The sequence below is a fragment of the Danio aesculapii genome, chromosome 13, assembly GCF_903798145.1.
Source record: "Danio aesculapii chromosome 13, fDanAes4.1, whole genome shotgun sequence".
In the NCBI taxonomy this organism is placed as follows: domain Eukaryota; kingdom Metazoa; phylum Chordata; class Actinopteri; order Cypriniformes; family Danionidae; genus Danio; species Danio aesculapii.
In genome coordinates, this window is record NC_079447.1 from 51342474 (window position 1) to 51359132 (window position 16659).

The following is a 16659-nucleotide window of genomic DNA, read 5'->3' on the forward strand; positions in this document are numbered from 1 at the left end:
TCAAAAGAGACTCTAAACGCACCTGATCACTGTTACCCTGATGAAGGCAGATCCTTGCCGAAGCGCGTAGGTTTCTTTTAAGATTGAGCCATGTGAATAAAGGCTTTTTAAATTTTCAACATTTTCGAGTGCCTTGGACTAATTTCTGTTGATGTAAGGTGCTGTTTATAAGTTTTTGACTCTTCTAAAGCATAAAAATACCCTAATATGTTTGCAGATATTTCAGAAACACGCTAAGTCGACATAAGGATTGAAGTTGTGAAGTGGGTTGGCAGGGAGATCTTAATAAATTGCTGTTACAACGTGAAGCCTTTTTGGATTTTCACTCAAGATACACCATCTCCAAAAGGTTTAAATGAGGAGCTTGACATTAATAATTCTTTAATGTTTAATTAGGGGTTTGGGAAAAGGTTTTAGGCTATATTCTGTTGTATATTTTGTTATACCCTGGTACATTCTGTTTTTTATCATTTGTGATGTAATATTATGGTTTATTATTTGTATTTTTGCTTTGAATATCTAAGGTGTATATTTTATAAGTGTGTATATACATTTTGTATATACATTGTTGTGAGATAATAGACGATCATGTGATCCGGAAGTGTACAAAAAGGAGCACCTTATTGCGATGAACACTGTCTGCTGAAGAGCCGTGGGCTCGAAACATCACGCTTTGTGTCAGCCTTTTTAGCTTAATAAATTTGCATTTTTGGAGCTTCAGTGTTGCCGCCTTTTTGAATATATAATTTGCACTTTTTGTCTGAGCACCCAGTTAAGAGGGATGTGCGTGCTTTTGTACAGTTTTTAAGAAACATGCTCAGTGAACATTCATGTTTATCTGAAAAACAATGCTGAAGTCAGATATTCTGCTTTAAAAATGTGCATTACGTGCTGGAACAGCTGTCTTTGTTTTAGTCATTAAACCTGCCCAATGCCAGTTTAGCCAATTATTAGCACCCCGGGTTGCCTTGGTGGAAAACAGCGTATTTGTTTTATTCATTCATACATTGAGGCTCTCAAAGTGTGCGTCCGTGAACGAAATGTGACCTCCACTGGACAGTAACAGACTACGAAATGAGACGCAGATTCAGAGTTCCACATGAGGTTATTGATTAGCAAATAATATAAATATTACGAGCGTAAACATTAGGTGAGCAGGTTACATTGTTACCGCGTGTCCTAACAACACGCTTCGTTACGAGACACACAGTGAAGAGCAATTTGGCTGTTTGCAACAGACGAAACACGACAGAAATGTAAATACAGCCACTCAGAAGCACAGAATAGTGCACTCACTGCACTCCAGCATCTATCTGCTGCTGCTTTTAGTAGTATGGCAATAAATGTGATGTAAAATGGCATTCAGACTCACATTATTAGCATTTAACACTGAATAAAGCACATGAGGTGTACCTGAGGCGATCATTGTCATAGTTCACTGTTGTTCAGCTATTCCAGGTGCAAATCTGGCAACCCGCGCTTGCATGTCTTTTGAACCAGGGGTGCAATACCTAGTTTAACCACTGGGTGTCAAACTTATATACTGCACCTTTAAATGTAAAATAACTCTGTAGAGCAGTGGTCTTAAACTCAATTCCTGGAAGGCCACAGCTCTGCTGAATTTAGCTCCAACTACCACCAACTCACACCTGCTTAATAGTTCCTAGTGGTCTTGAACACCTTGATTAGTTGGATCAGCTGTGTTTGACTAGGGTTTGAGCAAAACTATGCATAGCTGCGGCCCTCTAGGACTCGAGTTTGAGATCTATGCTGTATAGTACTCTTCATTGTATAAATAATCAGTCAAATTATTCTTCATTAAATTTATAAATGTATATTTTTGTTCGTGAATGCTCTTGAAAAGCCTTTAAAACACATGCAAATGATAAACTTTCACTCTGTTATGGTTATAACTCGCAGCGACTCAACACATCTCATGTATTCTCAACGGTGGTGCTGATCAATAATCAAAACTCAACATTGCGTATCCTGCAATGTGACTATCGCGGACACACACACACTGCGATATCGATGCTGAAACCATAGTATTTTTGCCATTTAATATCATCCACGCTCATTTCTCCTGCTGTGCATCAAACCGTTAAACACGAAGCCCAAATAGATGAATCAAGAACCGAATCACACCTTCGACAACGGAATGAGGAAATCCAGCTTGTAGGACAGGATGACGCGGGTGAGCAGAACGATAAACACCACGTAAGCGGAGTTCTCGAAATCTGTCAGCTGGACCTGCAAATAAACACAATCAGACAGAAGAAAAACATCAAATTAACATTAACCCTTGGGTGTTATTCAAATTGACCGCCCATTCGTTATGTTGAGGGCTGTTTTTGCCCCATTGACTTGATATAAACAGTCTGCAGAAACACTTTGATTGACATTCTCCTTTGTACATGTCATCAGCGGAGGAAAGCCACGCCCACTAGTGACCATCTCTCCCTCATTAGCATAGGGCGATAGTCTTGTTTTTGAATCTGCCACTAAGCTCACACACAAGCATTTGTAGCCCCGCCCTCTTTTGAAAAGAGCACAATCTCATTTGAATTTAAAGCGACAGTCACCAAAATGCCACACAATTAGGATCAAAGCCTAGAAGGGTCAGTTTCAGAGAGTTGTGTGTGGTATTTTGAGCTGAAACTTCACATACACACTCTAGGGATATCACAGACTAATTTTACATCTTGTAAAAAGGGGCATAACAGGTGCACCTAAGGTCTAATTAAGGGCCCATGATTTGAATATATTGTGTTATTGAATATCACCATTTGTGTAAGGCCTTCAGTCATGACTGCACAATGCTGTCGACATAAACACTGCATGAGTTTTAATTTAGGAAGTGAAATGTAGCATGTTTTTGTGAATTTTCCGAAAGCTTCACATTGTTTGCTGCACATAAGACGCTGTTAAAACAGTACTTTAATAGACAGTGCTTTTTAAAAACAGATGCTCTATCATCAGCAAATGATTACTTGGATAGACTGGAGGTGTCAGAGAACTGCAGCTAAGCTCACGGTGGCTCAGTCTGTCCACAGCTGCGTGCATCATTCAGGCCTCAGATGTTTGTTTAATACCTCCATTGGTCTGAACTCCACTCTCCATCCGATCTCAGAGTTTGGCGGAGGGGGCTTGAACCTCATGGTCTGCCAGTTGGTGGACTGAATGTTCTGTAACATGCAAAAGAAACTACACTTCATATATGCATACAGGATTGCACATTATTAGGGGGAAAAACTCACATTGCAATATTTTGTTTAAAGCGATACATATTTTCTGTAATATATAAATACAAAACAAATACAATTAGATTTTTTTATGAATACAATTCACCAGGAGACTTGAAAGACAATCTAGAAATGATTCATAACAATTGCAAATAAATAAAGCTGAAAACCGGTAACTATTGACATCCATAGTAGGAAAAACAAATACTATGGAAGTCAACATTTTTCAAAATATCTTCTGTTTAACAGAAGAAACTCAAAACTTTGAAACAAGTAAAGGGTGAGTAAATGATGCCAGAAGTTTCATTTTTAGGTGAACTATCCCTTTAAGATGCCTTTAAACAGCATATTAGGACACGACTGTCACCACCTAGTGGCAATTGCAGGTATATTTTCATTATATCCATACACGTGTAATCATGGGAGTTCATTTTTGAGATCTCAGAAAATTAATAAGTGATAGACAGAAGTTTATGTAATTTAAAATGCCTTTAAAGGGATAGGTGGTTCCAAACCTTTATAGGTTTATTTTATTCAGGTGAACACTAAAAAGACATTTCAAAGAAAGCTGGAAACGTGTAACCATTGACTCATTAACTATAGAAGTCAATGGTTACAGGTTTTCAGCTTTCTTCAAAATATCTTCTTTTGTGTTCAACTGTTTGAAAACACCTGAGGGAGAGCAAATAGTGAGTACATCTTCATTTTTGGGTGAAGTATGCCTACTCAAACTGAGGAGTGAAGACTAGACTAACATGTCCTCTTCTATTGTTGATGAATTTGGTTTCGGTTCAGTTGAAATACCTCAAAGTGGTCTGATTCGTTCTCATCATCCAAGTGAATCTTCTCCTGAAAGAGCGACAGCGGGTCGCGGATGAAGAGATGTGCAATGTGCTGCGCCAGCAGTTTATCAATGCCTGTAACAGAGCCAAGCAGCACGGCTGAAAACACTGAGCTGACCGGCTTCAGACATGTTCACACTACAGCAGATACCAAATCAAAAACAACTACAAAAACAAAACAAAAAAATTGAGTGATGCTAATGGTCTAATCCAATTCAATTATCTTTGCTAAACTAAGCGAAAAGCTCAAATGTTTCACACTATAGCAAATATCAATAAAAAAATTGAGCAATGCTAATGGTCTAATCCGATTCAATTATCTATGCTAAGCTAAGCTAAAAGCACAAATATTTCTCACAGCAGGATATCAAATCGAAAACAACAACAAAATTGAGCAATGCTAATGGTCTAATCCGATTCAATTATCTATGCTAAGCTAAGCTAAAAGCACAAATATTTCTCACAGCAGGATATTAAATCGAAAACAACAAAAAAATTGAGCAATGTTAATGGTCTAATCTGTTTCAATGATCTATGCTAAGCTAAGCTAAAATGTTTCACATAAGCTAAAATGTTTTACAGCAGAAACCAAATCAAAAACAACTAAAAAAAAATAAATTGTAAAAAAAATTTTTTTTAAATCGAGCGATGCTAATGGTCTAATCTGATTTAATTATCTATGCTAATCTAAGATAAAATGTTTCAAACTACAGCAGATACCAAATTAAAGACAACAAAAAAGGAGCGATGCTAATGGTCTAATTTGATTCAATTATCTATGCTAAGCTAAAATGTTTCACACTATAACAGATACCAAAAAAAATGTATTAAAAACATATATAAAGAGCGATGCTAATGGTCTAATCTGATTCAATTATCTATGCTAAGCTACAACAACAACAGCAACTACAACTACTGATAATAATAATAATAATAATAATAGTACGTTTACTAAGTAACTAAAAGTTTTGATTTCTTAAACACAAGCATGGAAATGGTGCATTATTATTATTATTATTAAAAGGAATGCAATATTTATAGTTAAAAGTCTGAGCTCTGGAAGTGTGTTTACCTGCATCGAGGAGCTGTTTGTTGATGTCCTCATCTATGGTCAGCTCGATGTCGTTGTATTTCTCACCGCAGCAGGAGAGGTAGCTGTCGATCGAATCATATCTTGATTTATGAATCCTGAATTTGTTGTTTTTCAGCGGCTACAGAGAAACAGACACAAACAGGGTTATTTTAGCATCACTGACACGTAATTTTAATCAATAGATTTTATTTTATTTTTTTATACTTAACATTTATATTAATTTTTATTTTTAAGTTATGGTATTTTTGTTTAGTTTTAGTTTAGTTTAGAAGAATATACGCCCATTTAATTATAAAATTAAGTGATGCTAATGGTCTTATCTGATTCGATTATGTATTTCAAGCTAAACTAAAAGCTCAAATGTTTCTCACATACAGCAGATACCAAATCAAAAACAACTAGAAAAACTAAGCGATGCTAATGGTCTAATCCAATTCAATTATCTATGCTAAGCTAAGCTAAAAGCTCAAATTTTTCTCACATACAGCAGATACCGAATCAAAAACAACTAAAGAAATTGAGCAATGCTAATGGTCTAATCCAATTCAATGATCTATGCTAAGCTAAAAGCTCAAATGTTTCTCACATAAATTTTTTTCTTTTAAATTTTATTATAATTATATTTGTTGATGTTTATATAATCTTTAGTTATTTGGGCACAATGTAATAATAATAATAATAATAATAAAAAAAGTCATTTATTTATTTATACGTTATACAAAAATCCTACAAATAACAACAATACTGATAACAGGTCATAAGATATTTCGATTTAGCCAGTGATAAATATTATAAAATTCTTCCAGGACATGCATTTTTTAAACATTTCCCTTAAAATATTGTCTGAGTAAAAATGTTCCCCAGTATGGTTTAAACATATACATATTAAAATATTTTTATAGTCAAATTACTCTTACAATATAGTCACAAACTGGTTTGACTATTACAAAACTTTCCAAACCTGGGAGCAAGTCTAGTCTTCTTAAATTATTAACAGAGGTTGTCTTGTCATTTCATGTATCCACAGGACTGTAATTATTATTATTACTTAAGTTCGAACATTTGTTGTATAGAAGAAAGGCTGTTATAGAACATCCTGACATTATAATACATAATTATCAAAATTATGCTGATAATTACACGGCAATTTTAAAGGAACACTACACCTTTTTTTTGGGGAAAACTCCCCTGTAGTTAAACAGTTGAGTTTTACCATTATTTGAATTCATTCAGCCGATCTCAGGGTCTATCGGGAGCACTTTTAGCTTAGCTTAGCATAGATCATTGAATCGGATTAGACCGTTAGCATCTCGCTCAAAAATGACCAAGGAGTTATAACAATTTTCCCTATTTATAGCTTGCCTCTTCTGTAGTTACATCATGTGCGAAGACGACAAAAAAAAAAAGAAATGTTGCCCTTTTCTAGGCTGATATGCCCTAGAAACTATATATTAGTCTAGAAACTATATATTTTCAAATGCTGCGCAATATCGTAATAGCCAAAGCTCCTTGATTATTATGCCGAAATCAGAGTAAAGTTCCAATGATGTAACTACAGAAGGGTCAAGATTTAAATGGGACAACTAACGTTTTTGAGCATGATGCTAATGGTCTAATCTGATTCATTGATTTATGCTAAGCTAATAGTGCTCCCGCCAGACTCAGATCGGCTGATTGGATTCACATAATTGCAGAACTCAACTATTTAACCATAGGGAGTTGTAAAATGAGCATATTTCCCCTCAAAAAAGTGAAGCCTTCTTTTAAAAAGTACATAATGATAACCATAAGTTGCTTAAGAAATCCACACAAGATCAACCTGACATCCTAAAGGAAAACTATTGCTTTGTGAACAGGATCTAAAACTTTTAACAAGACTTTCTATGCTTTGTTTTTGTTTGTTCGTGGGCAGGTAACGTCATGTTGCGTCATCATTGGCTCTTCATTCAGTATTTGTCAGTATTTTGACAGTAAAGTGTGTATGTCCAATGTGTGTCCTGACCTCCAGGCCTCTCTCCTCTCGGGTACGGTCGTCCACAGATGCAGAAATCACACCCCAGCGGCAGTCGATGTCGGACACAAAACCCCGATAGAACGGAGAGGCGGCGCTCAGAGCCATCTGAACACAAACAGAAGAGCTCAGAAAACACTGACAACACTAACTACAGAGATTTATGAAGATGGATTATACAGTACCACAGATATTACCAACACAGATTCATTAGTTAATCTGTTTCCTAACAAGAACTAAGTATGGACAACACGTGTACAGCATTTATTAATCATAGTTCAACATTTACTAATGCATTATAATCATCCAATCTCATGCTAGTTAACAGTAGTTCATTAACTAATAGTTTCATTAACTAACGTGATCAAATACTTTAATAAATGTATTGTTTATCGTTTGTTCATATTAGCATATGCATTATTGGTGCAGTATGTAAGTTTGACACCCAGTGGTTGAACTAGGTATTGCATTCCTGGATCAAAACAAACACAACCGTAGGTTGCCAGATTGAGGACCAACTATTGAGCGCTATAGAAGGAATATTTTCCATATTAAAAGGAGTTTTTGTCCTAACCTCGAATTGATATATTAGAAACGGCTTCTATATCTTGCAGCTGAACAACAGGATAAACTGTGATCGCCTCAGGTACACCTCATGTGCTTTATTCAGTGTTAAATGCTAATAAAGTGAGTCTGACTGCCATTTCACATCACATTTATTGCCATATACTGAAAGCAGCAGCAGATAGTTCAGTTCAGATCTGTAAACCATTTAAAACTGAACTGTAGAACTGTGACTCAGTGCAAACCAACACATATGAGTGATTCCGCATCTACATTTAATAATGTTAAAGAGGTTTAATATGTATTAACGAGATTATAAACCGAACCATTTTGCTGGAGTGCAGTGAGTGCACTATTCTGTGCTTCTGAATGGCTGTATTTACATTTTCTGTTGTGTTTCATCTGGTGCAAACTCCCAAATTGCTCATCACTGCAAATTTTGTCATGTAGCGTGTTGTTAGGACACCAGGTTACAATGTGACCTGCTCACCTAATGTTTATGTTCCTAATATTTATATTATTTGCTAATTAATAACCTCATGTGGAACTGAATCAGTCTCATTTTGCTTTGAGAGCCTTCCTGACTGAATAAATGAAATACTCAGTTTCAATAGAGGCAACCCGGGCTGCTGAAACATAAGTGGCTAAACTGGCATGGGAGGGGCGGGGTTGGTTAAAGAGATCAAAACAAACACAGACGTTCTGGAACATCATGCACATTTTCAAAGCAGAATATCTGACTTTATTGTTTCTCAGAAAAACAAGAATGTTCACTTAGCGTGTTTCTGAAATATCTGCAAACATATTATAGTATTTTTATGCTTTAGAAGAGTCAAAAACAGCACCTTTAAGGCAACACACTATAGGTGAAACCCCTTTGGGCGGTTTTCACAGTAGGGCTGATAGTTTAGTGTTCTACTGTACATCATCATCTAAAATGTCACTGTTTTTGTGGGTTACTGCCTCAGATGAACATCTCTTACCACTATGGGACAGAAAGTGGCCAGCTGGTCGTAAAGGTATCGAGCCTCACTGATGCTGCAAGCCTGGAAGGTCACCTGGAAGGTCACAAACACACTTTCAGCCAAATATCCTCAAAGCAAGCAAACGAGAGACAGGTTTCTAAGCGTCACCTGCAGGCAGCAGTTCCCCATGCCGAAGCCCATGGCATCCATGTAGATGTGGTCCGGCTTGGCACCTCGAGCAGCTTCTCCGTCATCCTCTGGAAACACCTCCAGGAAGGGCGACGGGGTGTTTATATCTTTAAAAACTGTTGAGAACAGAGATAAACAAGGGGCAGTTTAAATCCATGCACAAGTACACATTAAATAAAATATGAATAAACACTGGGCATTTATGAAGTGTGCTTCACACAGGTAAGTGGGTTTGACAAACCACCTGAAGAAACTTCTCCTCTCTCTCTCTAGAAATAAAAAACCCTCTTCCTTACTCTAGCACTAAATTCTCTGAGCACTAACAGTTGTAAATGGAATAATGGGCATCATCTACAACGTTTAGCTTTGCTTTTATAGCGTCTAAGTGAATAGCATTGCTTACAGTGAAATCTTTTTGGTGCAGAAACACATTACATTTGCATTTAGCCACTTAGCACTGTTCTCATTAGTGAATTTTAGTTCATGTATTTAATAACATGAGCAAGCATTGAGCTATACATTTACTACAGTATTTATTCATGGTCTTTAATGTTAGTTAATGGTGATAAAGTTGTTGGTGATAAAGTGCATGAACTAACGCCAAGCAAATAATTTAATAATATACGAGTACATGTTGAACTATGTTTGTTACTAATGTGTATTGTTCATTCTTAGTTGATGTTATTCAATACATACGTTTTTGTAAAGTTTGACCAATTGTTTCCCTGAATAATGTTAAATCTGAAGGATTTGATGTGGAGTTAGGGTAACTAAAATACATGTTTGTAATGTTGTTTGTACAACACTATTTATTTACTTAAGGCTACCAGTTGCCTATTTACATTATTTCAATAAGGGTGCACTCACACTAGGCTATCCAAACCGTGCCCGGGCGGATTTCCCAATTTGTTTGACAAGTGAGTTCTCCACCCAGGTGTGGTTCAGTTGGCTGGCTCTTGCCCGGTTGGAAGAGGTGTGCCAGAGCGCGGTTCGTTTGGGTGTTGGTGCAGTACGCTTGTAGTGTAAAAGTGCACCTGAGTGTGAAACTGAAGACGCGACGTCACTTTAAAGGGACTGTTTCATATGGATTTATTACTCATTCTTACTTTTCAATGAACACGAACAGTCATAGTTTATTAAAGACGCAAACCCCTCGCTACACCTCCAGCAAACCTCCTAATATACGCAGCATAATGACTTTTATAAATGTTTATGAGTGCCAAATATAGTGAGTTTGTTCTGCAAAATATCTGACTGCGTGTCACTGCATCCCAAACCACTAAAACACTATAACTAAAGCAATATCCACTGTGCTGAGTGAGAGCGCTTCTCTTCCTGTTAACCTCTTAAGGCCAAGCTTAAGGTTTTTTTAAATGCATTTTTTATTTCTCTTTGCTATTTGGGCTTATTGGAACCTAATTAGAATAAAAACCTAAGTATCATCCTTTGATATGATTTACTTTTAGATAAAAATTATGTCCATTTATGTGGACTCGTGGTCGGAATTTACATAAAACACTTTTTCCTGATTGTTTGTTAATGCATTAATAACACATACATATTTTTTGTTAACATGTTTTGACTATCAGAGAGTAAAAACAATTTTTTCCCCCATTTTGGACAGTTAAAAATATTGTTTGGGACATTTTATATGCTGCAAAAAAGATGCAGGATGATACTGTATGTCTGTAACAAAATATAAAACATTCAAAGTATTTTAAATAGCCACTTAAGAGCTAAACTGTGCTGTCCATGTATGTGGACACTCAACCCTAGGAGATTAAACTGAACAGTCGCATCATGGATGAGGTAAGCGTGCTCCGGCTCGGAAGATGCAGTGTGAGTGCAGGCCATCGGGGGAGAGAGAGAGAAGGGGAGACAAGCACGATTCAGCGCGGTTCAAGGCAACTGTACCTAGTGCGAGTTATTATCAGAGCAAGGCTGACTTTTAAATACAGAAGCACAATCCTATAACTAAAATAGTTTGAATAAAATAATAATAATAATACTAAAAAAACAACTTACTTGGTACATTTATCACCACCTTTTCACCCCTCCGATGGCGGATGTTTCTGGTCAGAGTGCTGAAACACAACAACAAACCAGATCTGTTAGCAATGCATAAGCTAAAGCATCCATGCTAGTTTCAGACACAATAACCAAAGTGATTTACTGTTACATTTACCATTTAAGAACTCCCTTTTGTTATTCAGAAAAATGTCAGCTATTGACTTTCATAGTAGCAACAAAAAATACTATGGAAGTCAATGGCTTTTTTTTTCAGCTATCTTCAGAATATCTTCCTTTGTGTTCAACAGAAGCAAGAAATTGAAACAGGTTTAAAACAAGTAAAGGATAAATAAAGATGATAGAATTAGCATTTTTGGGTGAACTGTCTCTTTAAATATTTAGAACCTTCAGCGACCTTCTTGTTGTGAGGCGACAGCGCTAACCACTGAGCCACTGTGCCGCCCTGCAATAACTTTTAAGCTTAAAGGTCCACTGATGTGCTTTGAAATGTGCACAAAAAGCCATATCATCTTAAAGGGGGTGGGGCATGTCAGATACTAGAGAGCATTTGATTGGCCATTCGATGAGAAACTCAATTTAGGCAGAGGTGACAAACTGCAAGCTTAGGATGTTTATATCTTCTAAATGCTATTTTTTCACGGTTTTGTATCTTCAAAACTTAAAGCTGCAGCAGCTGATTGTCTTCAGGTACATGTTTTGTTGTGCTAGTTGAAAGTCTCTTCACATTCCAATAGTAATGATTAAAGGAAATGATCTACATGTGTTTTTATGTATTTTTATATTCTGGGTAAGGCATGAGACTAAAAAATGTTCATCCAATTGAAATTTGTCAGGCCAATAATTCCCATAATTCTGATAAGTAGCCCAAACGGTCTGTCAGCAAATGTAGATTTAAACAACTGCGCACACGTTCATGCAGATCCACTGCTTGTGTGTTCACATGAGAGAGAGACAGCGGTAAAAACAAATGCTGAATCAAAACTTTTTAAACTCCTGAATCAATATTGGAGTGAGTTTTGCACACTAGAGGAAAGACGACACCATGGCTGAGGTATTTCTTTTAGACAGGTGATGTTCTGTGTTAAACTCTTTTAGTCACGCAGAGCTGATGTAGATTGTGTTGTTATGGATGGGTTATATGCACAGAAGTGTTGTTCAGCCACTGAAATCTCCCAGTGAAAGACTGATGTGACTATAATCAGACTTTTAACAGCATCGATAATGTAAATTTTTATTTAGTTTACCAACAGAACATCAGTAAATAGCGATATTCAGCTTTACTGAGCTGAAGTTGCTTTTATATTCACATTGGTTCATTTTTGAACATTGACAGCCTGTGATGTGCTCCCTATATTGTTCACCGCTACTCTAAATATTCAGTCTGAAATAGCATGTAAATATGGCTTAGTATTAAGTGTATTTCCTGCACGCTGCCGGCCAACCACTAAGCATACAGAAAGCAAGTGAGAGAGTGAGAGCATGCATGAAATATTGCACATTATGACAAGTTTTGCTTGCTACATAACTGAAAACGTGCTGATATATTACAGTTTTCATTGGGAATTGTAGTATTATAAAGTACTGTAAAGTTTTCTAACTGGCGGATGACATGATCTAGTGGGTCTCTGTCATCTTATGTCATCTCATCTACTGCATGGCTTTGGACGGCAGGGGAGGGACTGTGTTTCAAAGATATTATGTTAACGGTTAGCATTTTGGCAGATCAGCTACTGCACCTTTAAAAGCTTTAAAAACACATGAACACAGAAAAGTATATTCAATTTATAAACGCATTTTAGATTTAGTTCTGTTCAAGAACCTCATAAAAATAAATAAATAACCTTAAGATTACTTCACAGCCTTAAAAATCTGTAGAATTTTATCCTCCTGGGTTACACTAACATACAGGTAATAACATGTAAAAACAATATAAGGATTTCATGTGGACTTTAAAAACAGTGGTTTGCTGAAATATTAATGTAAATATGAGTAACCGTAACATAACCAGCAGTGATTGTGTAGTGTGATCAGATGAACAGCGCTTTGTAAAAACGCTCTGGGCTGCTGGTATGTGAAAGATCATTGTCTGTGGGACTGGGCTCCCCGTAATCCCCTGCTAAAGCCTGCCAGCTCCAGCTTACACAACAGCTTCGCATTGTTCAGGGCCGTTTCCACATGAGATCCGAGACTGAAACTCATCTGGACGGGTCAGAGCTGATGAACAAGGACCACATTTTCGAAATGTGACACTACTTTAAATATGAATCATACACACCGTGAAAAAGATCAGTTAATTAAGTTTCCATATTTCATAATTCACAAGTGTTTTTAGTTTATTTACGCTTGTGAATTGCATTATGGGATGTCTATCTCTGCTCTGTTCACTTTTTAAGTTGAAAATTCAATTCAACAGTGACTTTTATTGACATTTTCGTAGTTTAAAATAATATAATGTGTAAGAAATAGCTAATATATAGAGAAATAAGTCAAATTTACATCAATCAAGCAAAACATGCTCAACAAAGCATTATGAGTGTTTGTATTTGTACAGCAGATTTTACACATACGCACACACGCACGCACGCACGCACGCACACACACACACACACACACACGTTTCTTTTTTAGACTTAATTTAGTTTTTCATTTATTGCCACGTTGGCAACTTACATCCAAGATAAATAGGGCAAGGGCAACTGCTAATGGTGACTGTCTAGTGCAGGCATGGGCAAACTCGATCCTCGAGGGCCGGTGTCCCTGCAGAGTTTTGCTCCAACACTAATCAAACACACCTAATTAGTGTCTTCAAGATCACTAGAAAGCTACAAGCAGGTGTGTTTGATTAGGGTTGGTGCAAAACTATGCAGGGACACCGGCCCTCGAGGATCGAGTTTGCCCATCCCTGGTCTAGTGCCAAAGTGTAAGAGCTCATTTGGTCAATCTGTCTTCTCTGTAAAGGGAGCCAAACTGTGGAATGATTTACCTGTTAGCTTAAAATCAGAAAGTAACCTAAATATTTTTAGTAGTGTTCTTATAAAGTGGTTAAAAGCAAAACAGCAGTGTTTACACTAATAGTCTACTGTTAGTTTGTTGGATCATGTCGCCTTTGCTTTTGCTCCAGTAATTTTATGTAAAGAATTATAATGCTGTGTATATGTGTTTTATTATAGTTCCATTTTGTTAATTTGGTCAAGCCTCCTGTGGACAGCTGTTGAGAATTAGCAAGTTTGCTGAAACACTTAAATGCATTTGGTTGTCCAGTGTAATTGTGATGTCCATGTCAAGCAAATAAATAAATCAAATAAAAATAAATATAGATAAAATATATTAAATAATAATAACAAAGACAACTTTATACACCAGTGAGAGACAATACAAAGAGCTAAATTTAACCATGTAGGCTTAACCTTAAAAATAAATGATGTTCCCGTTAAATAGCACTTTAATTTTTCAATAACATGTGTTATTGCGTGTATCTACTAACACTGAACTACAGTAGTCAACATTTGAAGTGGACAATTGTTTAAAAATACATTGATTTTGGTCTTGGGACAGTTTTGAAAATCTTTTTTTGATATTTTGACTACTCTATTCATTTTTTACAGTATCTTTTTACTACATTGTTCGGGTCAGACGTCTCCTGAAACTCACAGCAGCGCCATTTCCACATGAAACCAGAGACTGAAACTCATCTGGACAGGTCAGAGCTGAGTTAAAGGCCACTTTAATTCTCTCACCTGAATCTCGGGTGTCTGTTGATGGCCTCGTCCGGGAAGAACAGCGATTTAGAAACCCCCTTTTCAACAGGTGTGGGTTTGTACTCTGGCAGGGTGAAGCCTGGGCAGCCTAACCTGAAATGCAGGCACACACAACATTTCACAATTTTAGGAGGAATTAAGACTCATTTTACAGCTCCTCTGGAGTTAAAGAGTTGAGTTTTACCATTTTTTAATTTATTCAGATGATCTCAGTCTGGCGGGAGCACTTTTAGCTTAGCTTAGCATAAATCACTGAATCGGATTAGACCATTAGCATCATGCTCAAAAACAAAAGGTTTAGATAATTTTTCAATTTAACGCCCCACATGTATCCAAAGCTGCGATCCTTTTTTTTTTCATATTGTGATGCATTTACTAGGGAAATTAAATATTAAAGGAGAAATCAGTGGGCGTGGCTTGTTTTTTTCTACTGCAAGCTGATTGGATGTAATAAAGTAGGCATTTCATTCAGAAAGATGGGGAAAAGGGTTTGGGGAGAGTTATTACAACCTAACAGACTCCTCCTGCTCACCATTTCAGTTTGCTGTCAAAACTGACAGCTGGAGGGGCGTGGTTAAGTATGCTAGCCACGCCCAATACCTCAGACAGACCTAATCTGAGAATTTAACTGAAAACAATTTCAAACTACAAGGGCAAACCTTTTCTTTTCTTAATGACACACACAGATGAATAGTTCACCACAAAACTAGCAAAGACAAAATAACAAAACCAATACGGTTAGTTTTGATTTCATGTGTTTAAAGCTTGATTCTTCTGTAGTTTCCTCATGTATCCAGACTGACAGAAAATGAAAGTTGCTATATTCACGGCCGATTTGGCGAGGAATTATACTCTCATTCTGGCGTAATAATCAAGGGACTTTGCTGCTGTACCATGGCTGCAGCAGGCACAATTATATTATGATATTAAAGACCTATCTGTTTAGTAAAGCATACACTCAGTGCACTCAGGTTCTGCATCTTGTTTAAACACACTATGAACAGCAGCTACGCTAATTATTCTCTTTATTCTCCATTTCTACCAAGGGATACTCTTCCAGAGGCCCTCAGACTATGCAGAGTCACTGATTCGATCCAAGACCAGCGGAGAGATGATCCCAAGGTTTCCATAATCCTGGACCAGGCCGTATCCTGAGCTGCTACTGTGGTGGTCATGGAAGAGTGGAGAACATGAGACTGATTCCTGTGACGCTCCAGAGACAGACGAGTCTTCACTGAGGCCAGCTTCCAGCCTCCGCCACCGAGACTGCAGCTCTGCACAAGACGTTTCGCCAGCGGAGAACTTAAAATGGTCGTGTCCAACTGAGCCTGGTTTCTCTCAAGGTTTTTTTTCTTCACTTCCGCCTTTAGTGAAGTTTTTTTCCCTCTCCGCTGTCGCCACTGGCTTGCATGGTTCGGGATCTGTAGAGCTGTGCATCGTTGGATTTGCTCTTCAGTATTTGGACTCTCAGTAGTGATTATTAATCCACACTGAACTGAGCTAAACTGAACTGAACTTAAACACTAAAAATTTAACTACACTGTTCCTATTTACTATGACTTTTTATGTGAAGCTGCTTTGACACAATCTACATTGTATAAGCGCTATACAAATAAAGGTGAGCTGTAAGATTATGTGCATTTAATTCAGTTACATTTACATTGAATGAAATCTGATGTGATCAATTCTGTGTATGCTGCTGGTGACCTGTGTCTCAACCCCTACAAACCGATAGGTGTGAACTAAATGACCCCATTTATGATGGGTGTGGGCCTTTTCAGTTCTCAATGGGTATAAGCAAAACAACAACTGAAACATCTGATAAGAGGGTCCCTGCTGACTAAACACAGAATGGTGACTAAACACAGAATGGCAGTACTTTGGGTTAAGTTACTTGAGGACCGACGAGTTAACATTGATGCTGAGGAACTGTACTATTCATTGTCATAATAAAGTCTACTTCC

At 37.1% G+C, this 16659-nt stretch overlaps 1 protein-coding gene across 1 annotated transcript in view; it reads right to left on the reverse strand.

Annotated features, from left to right (window-relative positions):
* gclc (glutamate-cysteine ligase, catalytic subunit) overlaps window positions 1-16659 on the reverse strand; it is a 34630-nt gene that overhangs the window by 4595 nt on the left and 13376 nt on the right. Inside the window, exons 4-12 of the mRNA XM_056470882.1 lie at window positions 14675-14788; window positions 10932-10990; window positions 8886-9022; window positions 8736-8810; window positions 7180-7296; window positions 5157-5295; window positions 4047-4159; window positions 3093-3185; window positions 2146-2250 (exon numbers count right to left, since the gene is read on the reverse strand). Of these exons, the coding sequence (XP_056326857.1) occupies window positions 2146-2250; window positions 3093-3185; window positions 4047-4159; window positions 5157-5295; window positions 7180-7296; window positions 8736-8810; window positions 8886-9022; window positions 10932-10990; window positions 14675-14788 (952 nt within the window). The remainder of the gene's footprint in view (window positions 1-2145; window positions 2251-3092; window positions 3186-4046; window positions 4160-5156; window positions 5296-7179; window positions 7297-8735; window positions 8811-8885; window positions 9023-10931; window positions 10991-14674; window positions 14789-16659) is intronic.